This window comes from Poecilia mexicana, unplaced genomic scaffold (genome assembly GCF_051168715.1).
Source record: "Poecilia mexicana isolate PSO_F unplaced genomic scaffold, ASM5116871v1 scaffold_6, whole genome shotgun sequence".
Lineage (NCBI taxonomy): Eukaryota > Metazoa > Chordata > Actinopteri > Cyprinodontiformes > Poeciliidae > Poecilia > Poecilia mexicana.
This window is the reverse complement of record NW_028263375.1, coordinates 6672637-6696360: the sequence shown is the minus strand read 5'-3', so window position 1 is coordinate 6696360 and position 23724 is coordinate 6672637. Positions and strand designations below refer to the sequence as shown.

At 39.3% G+C, this 23724-nt stretch overlaps 2 protein-coding genes across 2 annotated transcripts in view; both read right to left on the bottom strand.

The window, feature by feature from the left end:
• The window catches only part of peds1a (plasmanylethanolamine desaturase 1a), a 34676-nt gene extending 33254 nt beyond the window's left edge, over positions 1 to 1422 (bottom strand). The window contains exon 1 of the mRNA XM_014993132.2: positions 937 to 1422. Within this exon, the coding sequence (XP_014848618.1) occupies positions 937 to 1096 (160 nt within the window). The 5' untranslated portion in view covers positions 1097 to 1422. The remainder of the gene's footprint in view (positions 1 to 936) is intronic.
• Positions 1423 to 6401: 4979 nt separating this feature from the next.
• Positions 6402 to 23724, bottom strand: part of znf423 (zinc finger protein 423) — a 180649-nt gene continuing 163326 nt past the window's right edge. Inside the window, exons 19-21 of the mRNA XM_088006140.1 lie at positions 23501 to 23632; positions 21334 to 21449; positions 6402 to 7279 (exon numbers count right to left, since the gene is read on the bottom strand). Of these exons, the coding sequence (XP_087862266.1) occupies positions 7250 to 7279; positions 21334 to 21449; positions 23501 to 23632 (278 nt within the window). The 3' untranslated portion in view covers positions 6402 to 7249. The remainder of the gene's footprint in view (positions 7280 to 21333; positions 21450 to 23500; positions 23633 to 23724) is intronic.

Below are 23724 nucleotides of genomic sequence, written 5' to 3'. Positions count from 1 at the left end.
AAAGAACTATTGACTCAAAACAGATATTATATCTTGCTGACTTTTAGTTTCATGAATGCCTGATATTATGCACTTAGAAAACACAAAATCTTGATTTAAAACAACAAATATATCTAACTGTAAAGTTACATTTGTGTTAGTTTTGTCTTATTTCAAGTGCACCAAGATATTTGCACTAGAAACTCGACCAAAAATACTTGATAAACTTCTGGTTAATAAGTTTTGGTTTTGGCTCATATTTCTTGCTGAAAAGTTACTTGTAAGTGTACTAAGATATTTACACTAGAAACTACATAGAGATACTTGGTTCGTTTTTGTGTTTTTACAGTGTAGATGGTAGAAACCTGAACCTGGTTCTGAAATAAATAAAGCAGACTAATCGAAAGTTTCTCAGACGGTTCCTAAATGTCAGCTGTTCTTGAATTTGACCCTGAACTGAGGAGTTTTCCAGATCCCAGGGCGTGTTGCAGCCTGCAGCCGCCTCTCAAACAGAACCATTTTCCAGAGCCTGCTTTACGTTAAAAGTTAACCCAGTTCTGGTTGGTTCGGCCCGGTATGGGCAGCTATTTACAGCTTCGTGTTTTCTCTGTGCCACGCTGGGAATGAGCTTTAGATAACAGATGTTTCTGCGTGGAGAGCAGCTGCAGCTTCCAGCAGGCCCTCATGCTGCTCCACGCACAACATCCATCAGAACCACACGAGCTGCGTCACATTAAGTGTCCCGTCATGTCAGAACCGAGCCGGTCTGCAGCCTGCACCAGAACCTGTCCCCATCATCATCAGCATCTCTGTTATCAGCTGCCCGGGTTATCAGCGCTGATACCCGGGTATCTGCGGCCGCTCGGCCTCCGCTGAATGAAAGCCCCAGTCTCTCCAAAACAAAACAGATTACCGCGAACAAAACCAGCGGGAAGACAAGCGGCATCACCCGCTTACCTGGGGAGTAGAGCCGCGCCAGCTGCCGGGCCCCGGCGTGCTGCGGCCCCCAGCGAGGCGCCGCGCTGCGGGCAGCCGCCCCATGCTCGTTCCCGTTCGGATCCTCCTCCGCCATGGACCGGTGCCTGATGTCGGTCTCCGAGAGAAGCGACGCCGCCATCGCCGCTGCCCGCTGCCCCTCCTCTGGTTTGGGCTTTCAGCGAGCAGACATGAACCGGGCCAGCTTATCGGCTGCTGGTTCGGTTCCGTGTCCGGGCCTCCGGAGCTGTTTGACGCTGACTTAGCAGGAGGAAGGAGGCTGGAGCAGGTGATGGCAACTCGGCAGCAGAACCCGGAAACGCTGCGCTGACACACAGACCTACTTTTAACCAACCACCAACCGCTGCTTTAATGTTTAACTGGAAAACTGAAATACTTCAAAATGCTCCTTCATGTGAAGGAGTGAAGCGTTTCCATTTAATGAAACAAAATCACACTTAAACTGGCGGAGAAATGTTATCTTAGGGACCGTCTGCAAATTACCTTTATCATAAAAAGTGGTAAACTTAGCTAAAAATAACAGCAATCTCAGTTATGGAGATAAAAACCTGAATATTACAGATAGAAAGAAAACTCACAAAAGTTAGAAAGTTTCCACAAAAAAATCTAGAAAAAAGAGAAACATTTCTGATTTTGAAAAGTCAAAACTTTGCTAAAAAGACTCAGACATTTTTGGATCAGTCTCAGAAATTTTCTAGAAAAAGTCAGCAAATGTCTGAATTTTAAACCAAAGAGAATTGCTACCAGAGATTTATCTCAGAAAAGTCAAAAATTTGCAAGAAAAATATTCAGAATTTCTTAGATAAATCTAAAAAAAAAATGTCCAGAAAAAGTAAGGATATTTCTGATTTTTAAACTTAAAATTTTCCTAGAAAACTTTTTAAAAAATTCTAGGAAATCAAGAACATTTGGGGTTTGAAATATCAGAAAAAAGTACTAGAAAAATATTCAGAAATTTTTAGATCCATCCAAGAAGTAGCAAAGAAATTACAGAATTTTAAAACTAGAAAATTTGCTAGAAAAAAATATTGTTTTTAGAGTTGTCTCAGAAATTTTTGAGAAAACACATGAAAATGTCTGAGTCTGAAAAGTTAAAAATTCACAAGAAAAATATGCAGAATTTTTTAGATCAGTAAAAAAAGCATGGACATGTCTGAATTTTAAAACTCAAAAGGAATATCGCGTTTTCTTTTGATTAAACAAAACAAAAGTTCAACTAGCTGGAAATTTGGTCTTAGAAACCATTTGAAAATTATTTTTATGTTAGAAAGAAGGGAAGTTAGCTGAAAATAAACATCAATCTCAGTTATGGAAATAAAAACCTGACGATGGCATAAGAGCCATTGTAGATAGAAATGTTTTTTAATTTTCCACCCAAAATTGTATTTAAACTTTTCTAGAAAAAAAGAGATTTCTGAGCTTTAAAAAGCAGAAATTTTGAGATTCATCTCAGAAAGAAAATCAGGAAAAAAAATAGTTATTTTAAAAAAAAAATAACTATTTTAAATCTTTTGTTTCCGAATATAACCAGATGGTCGTTGTTAAATAGTAATCATGATACTTGTCCTAAAATCTCGATTAACTCTAAATAATGACAGGTTTGATATTTTCAGTTTGATTTTGTCATCAGAACCATGTTGTTCTGCTGTCTAGACCCAAATAGCTAAATATGTGGAGTCACTGGAATCGTATGAAACTAAACAGAGAACTGAGGAAAACGACTGGAAACAAATTTATGTTTGTCCGTCCAGACATGCTGCATCGTGGCAAAGTGAGGCGGTGACCTTATGAAAGAAATCTTTGTTGTTTCAGAGGCAGAACCGCCGCAGAGCGGAGGACAAACGTTTCTGTGTTGGTGTTTCTGAAAGCTCTCGCTCTGGATTCCTCTGGTTTTCTGATTCTTTTCTGTTTTCATCATCTAAAACGAGCTGCTCAGCAGAAATAAACATCAGAATCTGATTGGTCACAAATTAAACAAACAGCTTAATGCACGCCCATTTAATAAGGAAGGGCAGAGTTTCTTCTGAGTATCTTTAAGAAATAATTTCTTTTGTGGCTACTTGGATCTTCCGATGATCATGATCAGGGCCGGCCCAAGGCATATACGAGTTAAGCTTCTGATTAGGGCCTCCACACCACCAGAGGGCTCCCAAGAGCATCAAGCTAGCATAATTATATATACAATAACAATGAATAATGCAAACAATTTGTATATTGTTTTTATAGTTGGTACAGAGATTAATCTCTTCCTGTTGTCTGCTGCTGCTGTTTTGGAAATACAAGATCAATCAATCAATCAAATTTTATTTGTATAGCACATTTCAGCAGCAAAGCATTTCAAAGTGCTTTACATAATTAAAATGCAAACAGCATGTGACATAGAATAAACAGTGAGAAAGAGAAAGAGGTTTTGAAAAAGATTAAAACAGATAAAAACATGAAAACCCCTTTTAGGAGTTCAGTTAAATGCCGTTTAACTGGGGCTCAAACCCTCTGGGACTTTAGTCAAAACCACCGTTTGACAAGGACTCCAACCTCTAGGTTTTTAGTTGAAACGCCGTCAACTGGGACTCTTGTTCCCAGACTCTCAACTGGGATATCAAACCTATTAACTTCTTTACTATAAATTTACTACTTATCAGTTGATGTTAATTTCAAATAATTTTATACCACATTTAATACCACTTTGCATCTCAAAATCCACATTCTTTTGATTTAGCTGCTCTTGTAATGCCAAAATCAGCAGCTGTAACAACACTGGCATGATGTAAGCTAATTAAAAGTAACATTAATGACCCAGGCATGTTTCACAGATAGATTAGCTCAAGAATGATGAAGCATCTGGTGTTGAAATGTTGCTATGGGGGGCCCCAAATGAAACTCTGCTTAGGGCCCCAAAAAGGCTTTGGCCGGCCCTGATCATTAGCATTTATTAGCTTTGGGTGTTTGGACAAATGCCTATTCAGCTCTAAAGTAAAAGAATATTTCAATATTTTCAAATAATCTGGACTACATTGAATAAAATCTGGTTTAAAATCTAAAGTATTAAAACTGGTCAAACCCAGATTGGATCATTCAGTGTTGATTTAGTTTCATTACACAGTTTGTGTCACGTGGAGAGCTTGGTGGTGGTGAGGAGAGACGCTGAGACCCAGGTTGTAGAAAAAAATGATGAATTTAATGAAGAGTGTAGCTCAAAACAGTCCAGATCTCAGGCAGCACGGCAAAGCAACTGAATTAAACAAAGACTGACACGACGAGCTAATGCCGACACAGGACTAAACAGTTCAACTGTGCCAGCAGATGAACTATCACAGACAAGGACAAGGTGGGTTTAAATACACAGGGAGGGTAATCAGGTAACTAGACACACCTGGGAAGCAATCAACGGGGAACAACAGAGACTCACAGGACAGAAACTGAACACAGAAAACCCTTAAAAATAAATACACAGAAACACGGATCATGACAGTTTGTACCTTTTAGAGTTCAAATGCAACAGTCGGCAAGTTTTCCTGCTTTTTACACCATAATGTTGCCCTTAAAGCAAACAGACAGAGAAAAACCAAACCTGGACTTAGTTACTATGACTTACACCAGGTAGTTCCTCAGGGTTTTCCTCTTGGATCCACTTCATTAGTGTTTTATTCGTGTCCCTAAAATCATCTTTAAACATTGTTTAATAATTAGCTTTTTAACCCAACTGTCAGGTTTATTTGTGTAACATATTTCAACATCTAAACATCAGACAATAACCAGCTATGAAACAACCAGTAAACATTACATCCTGTCAAATCCCATCATCAAATATCGATCATTAGCTGCATTTCCATTGACCAATTCGACATTTCAAAAATAAATTTAATTAATGGAAACACCGATTTAGAAAAAAACTTGTTTTGCAATAAAAAGTTTTGGCTCTAGCATGAGGTGTTTTTTTGTTGCCATATCTAAATTGGTTTATTTTGCAAAACTGCATGGGAAACATTTTTTAGCACAAAAGTCACCATCGTCAATATTCATCAATTTCCACTTTCGCTTTTTTACGGTTTAACTCCACAGTGGCGTCGTCCCGTGGCCGTCTGCTGTGAAGTTCACTTTGGCTAGAATGATGACGGACGGTTTGATCCGATGGCGATGTCCCTCGACTTGGAGCCTGGGCTCTTTAGCTACCGTCCATATCATTCTTCTCTTCAACTTTACAATCCTGAAAATATTTAACTTCTGAAAAGTATCAGCAACTGTAATGACAGGAGTATCAAGCTGCTTGGAGAAGGTTTCAGAGTTTTTACCCTGTAACGTGTCTGTAAGTTTTGTTTTAATCTCCTGGGACATTTTCAGTAGCTGCATTTCCATTATGAATGTGCACAAAAGTTTGTTGATATTCTGCTAATGTCAAAAAAACACAAATTAGTCATTTCCATTACATAAAAAATGCAATTAAAATCATGTGTGAATAAGTTTGTTCATAGTATAAATCATAGAAAACTTCTTCCTCCTGCCACTTCCTGTTGTCTTAGTCATTTCTGCCAGTAGTAACATCCAGTTGTTGATCACAGAACTCATGATGCGGAAAGTGTTTCCATTGCAGCTTTTCCAGATAAACTGTCAATACAGCCAAAAAAATCACCTCATCCTATGCAAAACCATTTTATAGAAATTGCTGAGTTTCTATTAAGTAGAATTATTTTGTAATTTCTGTTTGTGCAATTTTAATCCCAAGGGATTCAAATTGTGTTGCACGTGGTTTCCATTGACCATGTAATTACGAAAAACTGGAATTACAAAAATAAATTTAAGAAATGAAAACATGCCAATTTTTAAATAAGTTTTTTGATAGTTTTTGTGCCAGAATGAGGAGATTTTTCAGCTGTATCAAAACTAGTTTTTCACAAAACTGCAATGGAAACTTTTAATCACACAAGTCACATGATCAACAACAGGATGTTACTACTGGCAGAGACGACAGGAAGCGGTTGGAGGATGATGAAGCTGAATGTGTTTAATTGTTTCTTATTTAATGGAAACACCAGGATTGTTTTTATTCGACAGTGGAATATCGTCAAAGTTTTGCACACATTTATAATGGAAACACAGCTTCTGACTAATTATCACCCTTTAAAGAGGAAAACACATTTTGATTTAATATTTACCTACGATCTTTGCTACATTATTTTCCTCCAGTTAATTTTTTAAAATGAAATGCAAATCAGCAAAATCAAAGGAATTGCCTGATTTTTATTGGCTCAATTTCAGTACATTTTTATTTATTTATTGTTACTTTTGTCAGTTTCAAGTTACTTCAGTAACTATTTTGGGACTTTTGGTCATTGGGTGTTTGTTAACCTCACTTCAGGTTAATGCTGCAAAAAAAAAAAAAAAAAAAAAAGCAATTCCTGTTTAAATAATCTCACACCACACAGGAGTTCTTTATTTCTCTTTTATTTATTTGTTTTCTTGTTTTTTCTGTACTAGATTATTGCAATCTGGTTAATTCACATTTAAAAACCGGTCTTTGACCAGACGAACTGAAATCAATGATAATCATTTGTACAATAACCATAACAGGCTCCATGTCTGGAAATCCCAAATAAAAATAAGAAAAGAGCAGAAAAATGAAAGAAAAGATCTGTATGTTTTTCTGCACTTTATTTTTGTTTTCATGATTTTTTTTGATAGTAATTACAAAAAGGGAGAAAATATATATAACAATCATAAAAAGGAAAGGTTGTTTGTGGGCGGGGCCGGGGATATTACGACTGGCAAACAATCACAACACAGCACAAGTACCTACTAACCGCAACAAATAAAATACTGAAGAAAAGGCAAAAAAAAAGGACAAAAAATAACAAAAACAAAGACGCAACAAAGTGAAGCTTCTCCTACAATCTATGGAAAGTATAACGAAAAAGTAAAACGTGTTTTTTATTCTGTTTGTTGTAAAATAAAATAAAAAGCATGAGTCAGGAGGACAGGGCTTGGCAGGGACAATAAAAAATACTGCTGCACGTACAATACCTTTGTTCGCCCTTCTCCTCCCGTCATGTCGCTCTTACAGTTTCCCACTTTCCCCCTTTTCTTTATTTAATAGCATTTCCCATTAATATTCCGTCACCCGCTGCTCCTAATGGCCGCGCCCAGTCGCGCGATCGTTACACTTTTACATGTGAGTAGCAAATGACACTTTGATTGGCTGTGATGTGGAGATGGGGGTCCCCCGCCGGCTGCGGGTCGGGGGCGCGGCTGAGCTGAGGGATCCCGCAGGGCGCCGGTCTCACTGCGCGTGCTGACTCAGTGTGTGGTTCTGCGGGGAAGAGACGGAGAACGGGAGCAAGAGTGAGAACACATGATGGGAGAAATAATGGGCTGCATGAGCGGAGAGCTTTCCACTAAACTACAACCCACCCCCCAACACACACACACACACACACACACACACACACACACACACACACACACACGCACGCAGCAGCAGAACAGAAACTCAACCACCTCCCACAGAACCAACAGCAAGGTCTCTTCAGTTCAGACAATCCGACAAAAGAAGAAAAAGGACCTAAGGAGTCGGCAGAAAAGTGGAGTTTTATGTGTTTCTGCAAACAAATACTAAATATTAAAATTTTAGACAATTTTTAATCAGAATCACCTGGATTTCTGTGAAAAGAATCACGTTTTTCCAACTTTCACCAAGCAGCAGAAGAAGCAGGTTATACAACCTTTTTAAGTGGTTTTGGCCCATTTTTCTTTCCATAATTGCTTCACTTCACTGCCTGCATTTCCACTCACTGTAAAATTGAGCAAATTGGAATTAGGAAAATAAATGGGCTTAATTGAAACACACTTTTTGATAAAAAGGATGAGGCTGTATTGCAGTTAGTTCATTTCACCAAATTAATGGAGAAATGGAAACATTTTTTTGGATCATATGATTCACATGATCAACCTGCTGTTACTACTGGCAGAGACGCCAAAGAAGACAGGAAGTGGAAGAAAAATGACGGTGTAGCATGTTTTTAATGACTTACTGTATGAACAAACTTATTCACACGTGATTTTAAATGTGACTCTTAATGAATGGAAACAATCAATTGCAAAATAGTTTTTTTCAGACATTAGCAGAACATCGACAACGTTTTGTGGACATCGGAGATGGAAACGCAGCTGCTGAGCTGTGGAAACATTCAAACACAAGGTCGCAGTGTGGAGTTTTAACAAGAACGTTGGACAGCAGATCATCATCCTTCCACTACCGTGCCTGACTACATAAAATCCACCTATGCAATTTAATCATAATTAAACTGCATTGGTGAATGTCTAAAACAATCTGCCAAGCTAGAGATCAATTAGATTAATCGTGAAAAATCAATTATTGAAATAATTACCAACTAATTTAGTGATTGATTAATCGTTAACTGGAGTATGCAGACTCAAAAAAGGCCATTTACTGAAACAGCAACTAAAGATTATTTTATTAATAGATTATTCTGACGATTCATCAGCTAAAAAAATTTGCCACATTCTGCAGTTTCATTTTACCACTGAAGCCTTTTTATACAATATTAGAAATACATTAAACAACAAACAAAATAATTCAATTTTATTTTTAAATAGGAAAATAAATATTAATTGCAGATTGAGGAGTTTTGGTTGGAAGGTTTTTAATCTTAAATGCAAAATATTTATGTTTTGCAATGTTTTAGCTTAATAACTGCTTCTAATCAATCACTGTCCTTTCACTGAATGGCCTTTTCTCAGTCTGTGTGCTTTAGTAAATGATTAATCAATAAGTTGATTATTTCAATTGATTAATCACGATTAATCATTTCAAACTGTAGTTCCTGCAGTGAAACAAATGTTGTTCCTGAAGTCTTCAGGACTTTACAAACCCAAGATGTGATGCTAAAGGTTTTCTTCTAAGATGCTCTACTCTCTAACTCGGCATGAACTTTAACCTTTAACCTGCTAACATGTATAACAAGCAGCCGTTAATTTAAAGTGCATTTAGCAGCTCCTTAAGCCCAGTCTGAACTAGCATGGATTTAATCTGTTTTTGTGTTTTGGTTTCCGTTGTTTCCGTCAGAACCTCGATGGAATCCCGGCGTGTTTATTCAGATGTGGTAGACCCTCGTGTCTTTCCATTTTGTGATTAATATTTTACAGAAAGCATCTCGGCACCTCTGAGACGCCTTCACTCACATCTCTCCAAAGGCATCAGAGCATCAACACTTGATTACAATGAAAAAAAAAAGGTCCATCTTTTAAAAAAATTAAAATTCAGATCAGCAGCGAGAGCACAAACAGAAACTGATGGAGGGTCTCCAGGTAAAACGCTGCAGAGATTTACAACGAGTTTCATTTTAAATCAACACAGGGTGGAAAAAAATCAGCTGAATGTGAACGTAGGATTAAAACTTATGCTTCCATAAACAGGTTAGGATAGATCTATGGTCTGCATAAAACATATTAGTAGGATTTTGTAAAATAATTCTTAGACAATGACATTTTATCCTGCTCAGTTCTGCCTATTTTGAGCTGTCATGTTACATCCAGAGAAACTGCTGCTGACCACGCCCCCCAACTCAACGTTTTCGCTAGCACAAGAAAATGGCTGAAAACAAATGCGACATTGAAAAGCAGAAGTGGAGCCTCCTACACAATCAACAAGAATGCACTGAAGCGATTTCTGGAAGGTAAGTCAACAACAAAACACTTGTCTTTTCCATTGTACAAACCAAATGGCGCTCAGCTTGGGTTGCTAGGAGACGGGCGGAACTCCGCTGAGGTTGCTAGGTAACGGGGCAGTGCCCTCTGTGAGTTAATGAAAAGGTTTTTGAAACGGCTCATTTTCAAGACACCAAAAAACTTGAAATTATTGTAAAAAAGAACCGGCTGGGTGTTTTTTTTTTTTTTTAGAAGCAGCCAAGACCCAAATGGAAGTACAAAAATGTGCAAAATGTGAGTTTTGCATATTAGTTCCCCTTTAAGTGAATAAAACAGTAAAATCTGAAGGTTTTGAAACGGATGTGTCATGTGGCTGCTCTGCATCAGCTTCAGATGGGAACTGAACTCAGGATAATCTGGATTTGCCGGTTCAGAAGTTAGCGATAGCATTACATCTAAAGCAGGAGGATGGGGAGATGGTTGGTGGGATTTCTTTGGGAATGTGTGGAGATATTTCCTCTGCGATTCTCCCCAGATGGCAAAGCTTTCTCCAGACGAAAACACCTCCTAAGAATCTCTCTCTTTCTGTCTGTGTCGCACACAAAGACCAATTCCCACAGAAATCCTCTCTGCTTCCTCACAAACACACACAATTCCCAGCGAGCTCTTCCCCAATCAACGCCGCCCCTCCTCACCACTAAGAGCAGCTTTCTCAGATTAATCGCTGCTTCTCTCCGATCAGGAAGAAAAAAACAACAGAAGTGGATAGGAGGGAAAACGGGGCGGATGGAGGGATGAGCAGACTGGAGCGGATGGGGCAGGAATGGAACGGATTAAACGTGGTTTGGGCTCGATAAAGACTTATTTGTCTTTCTACGGGCGCTTATCTAGCCGTGCATGTTTGGTTGAGCCCTTTGGTGCGTTTGTGGCGAGGCTTTAGAGGCTGAACTTGTCCATCCAGAGGAAAGTAAAGAGTATTAATGCCCCCCGCCCCACAGGAGAGCAACATGCAGGCTGTGGCAGAAATACGGCAGCAAATGAGCAGAATAAGCAACGGGCCGGTGAGGAGGAAGTGTCCTCTCCTTGCGGAGGCCTCTGCAGCGAGCGGGGAGATCTCACTGGGGGCCGCTGACCCCATTATGATGGAAAACACTCCTCTTCATCGCTTTCACCCATCCTCTGCCTCAGCTTCATGCAGTTCCTCTGGCAGCCAGAAGAGGTCAGGCTCATTCTGTTTTAGACGAGGCAGGAGAGTGAAACCAAAGAAAAAGGTGGAGAGGTTTGGTGGACTGGGAATAGTCCAGGAGGGAGGAATGACGGTACGCTGGACCAATTACGTCACAGAAACACAATCACAGAATTGGTTTCTGTGGTTCTTAGGGCTCAATATTGATTAGGCAGAGAAATCGATCAGTGTGAGTCTGTTAGAGTGTGGCATCTCTTCCACACAATGCTCTGCTGAAACATCAACGCAGTCCTCATTTCTTTAAATATTGTAAGAACTGTTGGAGATATTTATTCTAGGGGTGCTCTGGTTGCAAATCACCAATTGACAATGTTTAAAAAACCTGACCTGGCAATTCCATCTTAAGCCAATACCAATTTCTTTTGTCTGAAATGTTGCTCAATGTAATAAGAAAGTTGCTGAGTTGGTAAATATTGTTATCTGAAAACAGACATGACCTGGTGGGCCGCTGTGTTGGACAAACTCACTGACGGGCAGAAGAGGACAGCAGACCTTTGACCTCTGGGGTGATAAGATCAGTGGAGAAAATTGGCTGTAACTATCGGCCGATCACAACCTCCAAAATTAAGGAAATCGGCACCAACAAATCCGTACACTCCTACTTTAGTCTTTATCTTTATAAAGACTAAATTATCTTTTCAGGTTTTCAGTTGGTTTGGTTGGTTTGACACAGAAAATGTAACAAACGTTGCAGTTTTGTTCCCCAATCAAACCGAGTCTGCTGGACCATCAGATGTGAACCATGAGTGAGACGAGCAGGGAGGTAAAATAAGTGAATCATTTTCTGCTACGTTCCCCACTCTAAAACAAATGAGCATGAATGAAGCACCTGGTTTGTGGTTTGGGTTTTCATTTCACCATGATTCCTGCTGAAAACCTGCAGGCTGCAGCAGGAAACAGTCGACCCGTTCCAGGCCTGCTATTGTTGTTCCTAAAGTGCTTAGAGAGAGCGAGGCTAAAGCCTGCAGAGCCGCGGGCTCATGGGAAATATGGCCCTGTCGCAGTCCGCCCCCCCAAAACGAAAACATGAACAGATATGTGACCAGATTCACATAAAACAGAACCGGACACAGACACAGCGAATCCCAGGAGGAGCGGCAGAAAGAAGGATGAGAAAAAATCCATTCTGCTCTGTCACCTTTAATGTGCTGCTGTGTGTTTGTGCATGCAGGTATCACACAGGTATCTGTTTGCATGGGGACCGCTGCTGGAATCTGATTTGCTGCTCCGTAATGATGCAACCAGACCTTAAATCAGGTCTGCTCTCAGGTGCCAGGTCTGTTTTAGAAACAGGAAGGGGAAGCGATGCCGTTGGTGTGTCCGTGTGTGGCGGCTCCACCTTTCAGCGGACCGTCTGTCAGCGCAGGAATCTGTGTCAGATACGTGTGTGGGTTTCTTCAACGCCGCACGGAGGATCACCTCAGTCGCCCCTGTGGTTTTCCAAGAGTTTCGCTTTATTTTTAGCTCCAAGTTGAAGCTCTTCCAGCACCACTTTTAAGCGTTTGCAGCAGCGTCTGGAGCCGGCAGATGGGCCGTCTTCGTCCTCTTCCGCCGCTCCCTGGCGCCCTTCAGCCCCACCCGCCCAGGACAGGAAGCCGCCTCGGGAGCAGGTCAAAAATAAACGCAGCGCTCGATGGATCCCCGGCTCCGCCATCCGTCTCTGTCTGCCTTCGCTTCCGATGAGCTCCTTATCGCCACGCAAACTACTGATCGACTTACAATTAATTGGCAATTTATGATGAAGTATTAGAGCTATGCTAAGAAAAAAATAAAAGTACAAGAATAAAGTCATAATATTACGAAAATAAATTCCAAGTATTACAAGAATAAAGTTGTAAAGGCAAAAAGTAAAAATAATATAAGAATAAAGTCATATTATGAGAATAAAGTCATTATACTCACTATTCTTGTAATTTTTTTTTTTTTTTACTTACTTAGCGTGGCACCAATACATAGTCGTATCAATTAATAGTTTATTATATTAACATTAGTTCCAACTAATTAACTAATAATGTCCGCTTAGATCGTCTCTTAATGTTGTAGTTTGGCCTCCATCCAGCTGAGGGCGCCGCTGGTCATCTTTGAGAAACAAAGATGGCTGTTCATGGAGGATGAAGTCTTTAACAGGTCTCATTCTGTTCATCTTCTAGTTTTTAAGTTTAAAAATGTGAAAAAAACACCAAAAACTTTGTTTATTCAGTCAGTATTTTTACAAAACAGGATTCGAGCCACTGAAATTATGACTCTAATCTCAGAATTCTGACTTTTTTAATGTTAAGAGATGAAAAGTCAGAGATCTGAGAAAAACACCAGAGAAAAGTTTTAATCATGAGAATTTGGTCAAAATGTTGGAAGTTAAAGTCAGAATTCTGAGAAATAAAAGTCAAAACTGAAGTCAGAATTATGAGGAAAAAGTCAGAATTCTGTGATTATGAGAAAAACATCTGACGCAAAAAATCGTTGTATATATATTTTAATTCAGCAAGTCATGGAAAGGCTGCTGATCCTCTTAATATAAGAAAAAAATGGAGGATTTTAAGAAAATGGCCGAATATCAATGAAACGATCACCTTTAGATTAATTCATTAACCGATGGTTTTAATTCCTAATCTCTTAGTTTCTTTCATAAACAAAATGCATATTTCTGACATTCCCAGCATATGAAATTGGGCAGGTGACGACCCCGTGACCTCTCTGACCGCATCCTGTTTGGGCCGCCCCCTTCCTCTCTGCCCCCCTGAGGGACTTCCCTCTCCTGCGGCTCCTGGCCCAACCAGCCAGGCCCGGAACGGTAAACACGACCAAAAATACACTCTCACTCTCAGCGTGACGGAAACGAGCAAACGAAAACATCGGCGGCCAGGCAGACGTCCGCGCTCCGAACCAGGAAGTGACCTCACTTCCAGCAGGAATACCTGCGCAGAAACAAACCTGAGGGGAAAATATTCCAGGGAACGGCTGAGGAGATGTGGGATAAAACAATAAAGCATTTTAAAATTCGGCGTTCCAGAGGTTAGAGATGTGTTCAGGGGAAGCAGCGGAGCGTGCCGGCTTTCCATGTCGCTGTCATAACGGCACAAAACCAATTCCCTGTGAGGCGGACATGTTTATTTATTCTTCACGATCCACAGGAACCTGGCAGAAAGATGTGAACCGAGGCTCAGTGGAGCAGGAGGAAGACGCTTCTTTAGTCCGGAGCTTTGTTTTACACATTTCCTTTAGTTTGACTTCCATGAAGCTGTTCCCTGGAAGAGACCAGAGCTTCAGGAAAATCCAAAAAAATGTAGAAAAACCAGAACAACCAACTCAGGTTAGAAAGAAAGGATGAGAAAATATATTTATCACACGTCAGTGTTTTTCTAATGACGAACTAACCATTAAAAGTAACTCATTTCAACAATACTTAGAATAATAATAAGTAAAAAAGTAAATATTTTTCTTAAATTACACAATTGGATAAATAAATATTTTTGAAAATAATTTATATCAATTATATCAGTCTAAAATACCATAAATAAACAGAAATACACAAACAAAATTATAAACAAAAAGAAAAAGAACTAATTTACCAACTAAATTGATAAAGAAATAAAATAAAATAAATGACAAAAATTACATTAAAATTACTAACATACGTATATTTAATTTGCAGGTAATAAAGCTGAAATAAAAAATGCTTAATCAAAAATAGAAGCACAAGAAAACATTTAAAGAAATTTATTTTTATTTCAATTTTTTAATGTTTAGTTCAAAATAATGAAATAAAGATGACAAAATATATATAAATATTTTTAAATCTGATCTAAATGTTTCATTTGATCGTCAGAATGATAAGAAAAGCTATGCAATGTTTTTTTTTTAAACTAATTTAATTTAATATAAAATAACTAAATGTCTTCTGTGTTGGGAATGATCTTAACTTTTACATTAAATTAAGTGATTTATTTGCAAACAGAGTCCGGATAGTGTTTCTTCACACACTAATAATCAAACCCAGTTATTGATTTGTTGATTGATTCTTCATAGTTTAACAACAACGAATGTTTTCAGCAGAATCGTAGCAGAGTGGATCTTTTGTTTGGAACATCTTTCTGTTTCTTCTCCCTGATGGAAAACAAAAAAAAAAGATCTGGGGATTGAGAGAGGTAAAAATATGTATGTGTGTGTGTGTGTGTGTGTGTGTGTGTGTGTGTGTGTGTGTGTGTGTGTGTGTGTGTGTGTGAGTCCCAGGTCCCTGCTCTAATAACACAGCGTTTCCCAGAGAGCAGTGGGGCAGCTGAGCACGCTCCCCTGGAACGCCGCAGGGATCTACGGATCAAATTCACACACACACAGAGCCGAGGGATGCACGGATCAGAGGGTACACACTGCGACTCCACACACACACCTAAACCTTATTTCCCAGTTCAGACACACACACACACACACACACACACACACACACACACACACACACACACACACACACACACACATTTCCATAATTCAGTTAGAGGGAGAGGCTCAGAGTCAGACAGAGACGGGATTATTTAAACGAAGCTCGTTTCGTAAAAACATTCAGAAACGAAGCAACCAAGAGCTGCTGGAATGAACATTTTCAGGATTTTCCATGACAGGTTTGATTAATTCAGGAAAACCTGATGTTTGTGACAGAAACTTTAAAACATCAGAGAACAGAAAGAGGAGAGGAAAATCATAGTCCTCTTTATAGCATATAATTAAAATATTAATTTGGTAATGATGGTAGGAGTGACGTAGTGGTAAAAACAGCACAAATTGCTACATTTCAAAGTACGCAATTATAGATATATGAATAAATAAGTAAAGAAGTTTGTCTGCTTCCCACTTCGTTTCGAGCTAAATGTGTTCTTATTGCAGTATTATTATATAATACATGAATTTGATGACTCAGACAATGTTTTGTTCTTACTGTATGTTTATTTCTGTATGTATCTGTGTATATATTTACACACTTTTCACCTACTAAAGCTCATAATATGCATTTTTTTCCTTTTATATGGCTTGAAATAAAGCAACAAATGTAGAAAGTGCTGCTGTTTGGAAGTATCAAAAAACAACAGGTGCAGAGACCAGGAGATGCGTTATGGGGGAGAAGCTGCAGTATTGCGCCTCCTGGAGGCTTGGGAAGGAAGTGAAACTGTCAGAGTGTGAATAATGGACACATGAATATTGAACATCTTGTCAACACAGAATTTAATCAAACCCATCAAATAACAGGGTTCAATTCCATACTGTCTTTTGATTAATTTGATATTTTTTGATAAAGTTTAAACATAAATCGTACAATGTTAGTAACCTCCTGGTACAGACGTACAGCTCCTGATGGAATATTTAGACAAATCCAACCTTTGGTTAAATTAAAAATAAAAACATGAAACTATTTTATTTCAGCAAAATCTTCCTTTGCTACAATTAATGGCTTCTGTATGAATTCCTCAAAGCAACCTATAAAGAAAAATTAAAATTCGGATCTCAAATGTTTCTAAAAATATCCGAAGCGCTTAGAAAAAACCCACCAAGCTGTTTTTGGACAATAAGATAATATTTTTTGGTGTCTGAAAAATGAGCCACTTCAAAAACCTTCTGAATGTAACCCGTTACCTAGCAACCCCAGCAGAGTTCCGCCCGTCGCCTAGCAACCCAAGTGGAGCGTCAGCATGTTTGGTCAGCTGGTTTTACTGCTGTACAATGGCTGCTGGAAAAGACAAGCGTTTTGCTGTTGACTTTCCACCTGGAAACCAATTCCTGTTGGCTGCACATTAGGCTCCACTTCTGCTTTTCAATGTTGTATGGTTGCATAATTGCACATCTGTTTGCAGATACTTTCAGTTGTGAGTGTAAACATTGAGTTGGGGGGCGTGGCCAGCAGCAAATTATTTAGATTTAAAGTGGCAAGAGGCCCTAAAACAGCTTAATCTTAATGTTACATCTGCGTATTGAATCGATGTATGAATGTGTGAGAGTCACGGGGTGAGTGAGCCTCCAGTTTAAGGTCTTTGAGTGGTCTGGAATATATATATGAGAGTATATGCATACTATAAACTAATTATGCTAAACCAGAAGCAACTATGGTTAGCAGCTTGCTGTTTGCTTCTGATGTGAAAACTGTTGTTGGAGTTCTGATATTTGCAGCTGAAATAAACAAAGAGAAGAGAGCAAAACTAAAACTGAGTCGACTGTGAAGCTGGAGAGAGAGAAAGAGAGCGATCCAGGAGGACGTCAGTGATCAGGGCCACAGCATCTCTTATTTACACACACACACACGCGCACACACACACACACACACACACAGAGCAAAAACATCTCTTATTTACCAGCTTACGTCTGCACTATTTATGGGACGCTGGGGAGAGGCACAGAAGAGAGGAAGAGAGGAGAGGGGCTAAAATATGCATAGGGGCTGGATCTTCTGGGACGGCGGGGGGGAGTCAGACAGGAAGAGGGAGGAAGTGAAAACTGTGGCAGGAGCCGTGATGGAGAGGAGTGTGTGTGTAAGTGGGGCTGAAGGAGCGAAACCAGGAGGGAGGAAGGGATGCGTCCCGCCTGCTGACACCCCCGGGTGGCGCCGCCGCGTTTCTGAGCCGGACATCATACGGCCCAAAAGAGGCCAGAGCCTTTCCTGGCCGGCCAAGCCGCCACCTTCCATCCATCCCTACCTCATTAAGGCACACACACACAAATTAGCCCATTCCACTCTCTGGCAGATGTGCACACACACGCAGTAACACCCGCGTTAACCTCCACAGCCGAGGCTCTCCATCTCCCCCGGTCGGCCTCTCTGTCTAGCCCACTTAGAGCGCCCTCCCATGGGGCGGTGGAGCGCGGCAGGTCAGGCTCCAGCTGAAGGTTTTCACGCACACACACACCGATGCACACACACGTTTGGGCCAAGACTGGAGAGTAACAAGATGGATGCTGGGAAATCGCTGCAGTCAGACTGAAGCGGCTGAAAACGACGCATTAAAAACAAGAAAAAAATGTTTTCTGTTGATCTTAATGTTCGCTGCCCTCTGTGCCTCTATACTGTAGACATGGATGTGAAAATGGCTGCAAACAGATGCACAATTATACATCCGTACATCTTTGAAAAGCAGAAGTGGAGCCTCCTGCACAACCAATAACAATAACAAAAAGGATACCATCTGTAGCTGGAATCTGACCTTTTCAAACTTACTTGAAGATTTAATAACAGTCGACTTCAACACAGATGTCAAACTTTATTCATCTAAAAGTTTACAAAACAGTCAAATAAATTAGCATTTTAGAATTTGCCAGGAAAAATAAATTTCAGGGAAGCAAAGTGCGCAAAATTTATTGAATTAGCTAACGCACCTAATAGCGGATTAGCAGAGACAAATGTGAGTCGTCAGGACTTGGTTTTTTGCATTTTTGATCCTTTTGCTGCAGCTTTTGAGTATGATGATTATTCACTCAAAGAGGCATCGATTACCATACCTGGAGACAGACACAGACGGCTGAAGGTGAAGTTTAATAAAAATGATACCATCCAAAGCTGGATTATGATCTTTCCAAACTTTTGGACGCGTTTCTTCCCGTTTAAAGATGATCTTCAGGAAGTTCTGAGGATCTCTCGTCAGTTCAACAAAAATGATTTGTGGTGTTCCTCGGGGCCGGGTCAGACGGCAGGAGAGAGCTGTGATGGAGGTTATCCGGAGTGTGTGTGTGTGGACATTAACCGACAGGGTCCGGCGGTTGCCCTGCTGCTAAATGGCCTGGCCGGCCATATGCCCACCACCTCTGGCACTACATCACCTCCGCTTTATGTGCCTGACTGAGTGGCTTTCTCTTCGGGGGGACGGGAGGCCTAGCTGGCCGCTTCAGCACCACATCATCACTACAGCTGTTATACATTATTAGCTTTCAATAATTATTCTCTTTTTCCCCACTTTCTTCACCCAGAACGCTTTCGGAATGTAAACTTCAAACAAAATCAGATCTTTGCTTTTCAGACTATTCTAAAAATCTGGTATGGATCGCATAACTGGAAAAAATGGGATTTGAAGCTTTTTGCATGCAGTGCTTTCCCACCTGGTGGTCCGGTGTTAAATTTAATTACTTCTGATAATTGTTTCCCTGTTTGGTAATTGTTTATTTTGATTGTATTTTTTAATACATGGAAAATGTTAGTATTTAAGTCATTTTAACTTTGTTTGTATAGTTTTGTAATTCCCATCACACAAATGTGAATTACAAAAAATAAATGTGCTTCATGGAAACACTCACATTTTTGTTAAAAAGTTTTTCAACAGTCAAAACAGAAATATTTCACAAAACTGCAGTGGAAACACTCTTTCCACTTCACACGAGTCACAACAACAAATGATCAACTTTTCATTGATCGGTAAATAATGACACTTTTAATGCAAACTTGTACTAACAATGTTCTTCAAGTTTTATTACCTGAAGAACATTTCCAGGATTAGAGGACTAATGCAAGAAGCATTAGAGAACTCATTCATGCTTTAGTCGCATTGATTACTGCAACCAATGCAACTGATTGACTAAAAACCCCATCAGATCCAGAACGCTGCTGCTGGCGTTCTGACTAAAACCAGGAAGATGGAGCACATCACAGCATCTAGAGTCCAACAAACTTTAAAACACTGCTGGTGGTTTATAAATCACACAACAGCTTTTCTGCATCCAGAACCAGAACCAAACACGGAGAAGCAGCATTCAGCTTCTATGCACCACAAATCTGGAACAAACTTCTGGAAAACAGCTGAAACACTGAGTTATAATAAATGAAACACTGACCAACATTTTGATATGTAATGATGGCATTTCACAAAATGTAATGTGAAATTGTTGATTTTTGTGCTTTTATGATGTAAAGCTGTTTGAAAAGCTTTCTTCCTGAAATGTGCTACACAAATAAACTTGACTGACTGTTTTGCTTTTTAGCACCGGACAACCAATGAAAGACAACCTTCTGGTTAATTATTATTATTATATTATTTTATCTTCTCTGCGCTGCTGAAGTTTGAAATCTTCTTGATAAGTGCTTAAATCTTATAGTGAGAAAAGTTTACGACGCTGCAGTAAATCTGCAGAATGAAGCGACTCTCTGACCTTCACCTCTCAGGTTCCTGAAGACCAAAGGATCTGCAGAGGAAGGTTTACATCACCACCGAGCCGACCGCAGCTGGCTAAGGACCTACTCTAGTGTGACTTATATCCACTTATGAGTCTAAATCATAACGATCCAAAGCCTGCCAGAACCCTACCAGGACCTCATGAGGAGAGACGGAGAGAGAGGGGTGGAAAACGGGCAGAAAAGGCGGAGTGATTGCAGAGGTGGCCTGGAGTTTGAGCTGGATCAGATTCCTCAGCCATGGAGTGTCCTTGGTCACACTACCTGGGTTTCCATTATGAATGTGAGCAAATCTTTGTCTAAACTCTGCTAATGTAAAAAAAAGAAGCAATTTGCAGTGTTTCCATTAAATAAGAAATTAAATTAAAATCACATGTGAATAAGCTTGTTCACGGAATAAGTCATTAAAAAACCTGGCAGCGACGGATGTAAACTGCTATGAAATGGTAAATATTTATTTAAAGGGTTGTGAAGAAGACTGACTGTCAAACATGAAGACGTTTTCATGAATGTTTGATTCAGTAAATAACACTTTTAATGCAAAGTTTTAAGGGAACTTTGCACTAAAAGTGTCATCATTTTCCAAAAAATGCAAAGTTCACAAGTTAAATGGACTTTTAGTGCAACTTTGGATTAAAAGTTGCACTAAATAACTCTGCATTAATTACAGAATAATGCAGAGTTTACAATTTCGATGAACTTTTAATGCAACTTTCAGTCCAACTGTGATGCCGTGAGCTCTGGGAAAACAAACCATCATCCTCCCAGCACTTCCTGTCGTCGTCTTTATCGCTTTCACTAACAGCAACATCCGCTTGTTGATCACATGATGGGAAAAAGTGTTTCCATTGCAGTTTTGTGAAATACATCTATTTTGACACTACTGAAAAACTTTTCATCAAAAAAAATTAGCGTTTTCATAAAGCAAATTTATTTTTCATAGTTCCAAGGCAGCAAGTGAAAGGAAACAATTCTGGAAAGAAAAGTGGGTCGAAACCACTCATTGCTACTAAACCTGGTTTTAAACGTTGCTGGATCAGAACATTTTTATTTGTTCTGCTTGGTCAGCCTTCGAAAAACTTTAATTTTTTCAGGGAAATACAAGATATTCAGATTAAATAAACATATAACATTGAAATATTTAGTATTTGTCAGCAGAAACACATAAAAAAGCACAAAAACCCACCACTTTCTAGCGCTTTAAAAATTGCCGTGTTTCCATTATTCCAGTTTACAGAGTTTAATGGAAAAGCAGCTGCAGCCCACATTCCCCTGACTGACCTGCAGACGGAGGCGGCCGGGTGACAGATCCTACCTGTAGCTCTGTCTGGAAGAAGAACTTCTGCGGACACTGGGAGCAGTCGTAGATCTTGTCCTCCTGACCGTGAACGGCAAAAATGTGCTGCTGCAGCTTGTTGGCCTGCACAAACACTGCAAGGAGGAGAAACAGAGCAAAGCGCTGATGTGATACGGCAAGCCGTTTTAACAAAAAATCACACTTACATTCCAGATATCTGTCATTGGTTTATACATATTAGTTAATTGTTACTAGTTACATTTACTCAGTCACATTTTGGAAAAAAATACTTTTGTAAGTTTTTTTTTACTATGCTGTACTTTTTACTTTTTTTTTGAGCATTTTTACTATGAAAAAATCTGCCAGTTTTCACATATTATAAGCAAAATGTCTTGTTCCAGTACTATCTTTTAATTAATATTAAGGAATTACTGACATATAACAAGCGCCTATATCTTGCTGAAAAGTTACTTATAAGTTAGTTTTATAAGCCAAGATATTTGCACTAGGAACTAGGCCAAAAATACTCTAAGATTTTGTGTTTTTGCAATGCTTGAAAGTATGTTATTGAAGATATCTTAAACAGGATGTAAATGTAGGTACCTTAAATATCACTCAGGACAGTTAAAACTCATTTTTAGATAGTCAGAGGAAAAAGATTTTATGTTAAAATGGCTTGCCATAAAGGGATTAAATCTGTGATAGTAAAATTTAAAATAGGAATTATAATTAACAGAGAGGGCAACTGATGAGGAAGAAGCATTTTCTCATCTGAATAAAGAGAACGCAGGAAGAACCACCGTCAGCAGAACGTGATATTTACCAACTAATCATCCGGTTATTTGGTTTTTGTTTGTGTTTTAATTCCAGCTCCAGTGTTGTTTTATACCCTTCCCCCCCCCATCCCTCTTTTGTTTCAGTAAACTTTTGGTTTTCACTCCGAGACTGCTGAATTATTAAGCCTCCCCACAGGAGCCGAGCCCATTTTACTAATTCATGAGCCACCAAGGAATACAGTTAAAGTTTAAAGTGTTGCTGTGCCTGGGGAGGGGGGCTGCTCATATTGGGGGGGGGCACAACACAAGACAAACTCAACAACCGGGAGGCGGGGGGGTTAATGCAGGGAGGAAAAGTGCTGAATGTGAACACCTAATTTGGTCATTTATTTACTCTCTCCAGTGGATTAAAAACATTCACGTTGTTAGCACTCACATATTACACCCTCCTGCAGTAATAACCCACATCTTACAGCTTTAAGCTCAGACAAAATAAACTGTGTTGGATTAAACCAAAAAGTTTCTGAAAATGTTTTGAGACACTTCTAATCAGAGTCAATTTACAACCTCAAACTTTGACGGGTTTGACCTGCTCTGAATTTAACACACTCACAGAAACTATAGGAGGATGGCGCACTAAAATGGCAATTTCATCTAAATGCACTGCAGTTTCAGGTTACAAAATATGAGCCAAAATATGAATAAATTATTTACTTACATATGATTGGTCTGTTTTAGCTTAGTGTAGCTTAGCTCTATCTTTAAGGTAAGGTATTTTTATTTATATAGCACATTTTCAGCAACAAGGCAATTCAAAGTGCTTTACATGAGTTAAAAGGAAATACAAACATACTAACTCTCTTCAACTTATCAACTTAAAGGCAAAATTATTGAACTATTCTAGACTACAAATTCCGAATAATTGTTTAATTACCCACTTTTCTCCTTCATTAAGAGTTTTTTGTGCAATAGTCTGAGTTTGCTTTTTTAAATGACTATTAAATATTGCACACATTAACCTAACCTTGTAGTCTCATGCATTTAAATGTAAATGTTAATTAACATGTAATGTTTGATTTTTAAACAATAAACTAGAAACACCAAAAATATTTGTAAAATAAAAAAAGTAAAATTTCTGTCATCAAATCACATTCTGTGTGAACAAAATGCTAATCTATGTACGATGTGACATGAACAACTGATTGGCAGCCCTGGTGGGCGTGGCCAGGCAGGGTGACCAATCAGATTTATCTCAAAGAGAGCAAACACATCTACACGCCACACTTTTCAGCTTCTTATATAAAACTCTGACCTCAGTCAAACAGGAGATATTTTCCACAGTTAAATGAAATATTTCTGATTGTATTGTGTGTTTGGTCCGTCCTTGAACGCGGTGGCGTGCGCCTCACCTGTAAAACAGACGGGACACTTGAAGGTACCGCCCATGCCTTCGAAGCTGTGCTCTATCAGGTGGCACAGCAGCTTGGCAGGTGAGTCGAACATCTGGTTACACAGCTTGCACTCGTGATTGATGCCCTCCTCTGCAAATAGGAGACAGACACGCATGCGTAGGTTAAATCAGCCGAAACACGGAAACCAGAACATGTGACATCAATTCTGGATATTAACCCGA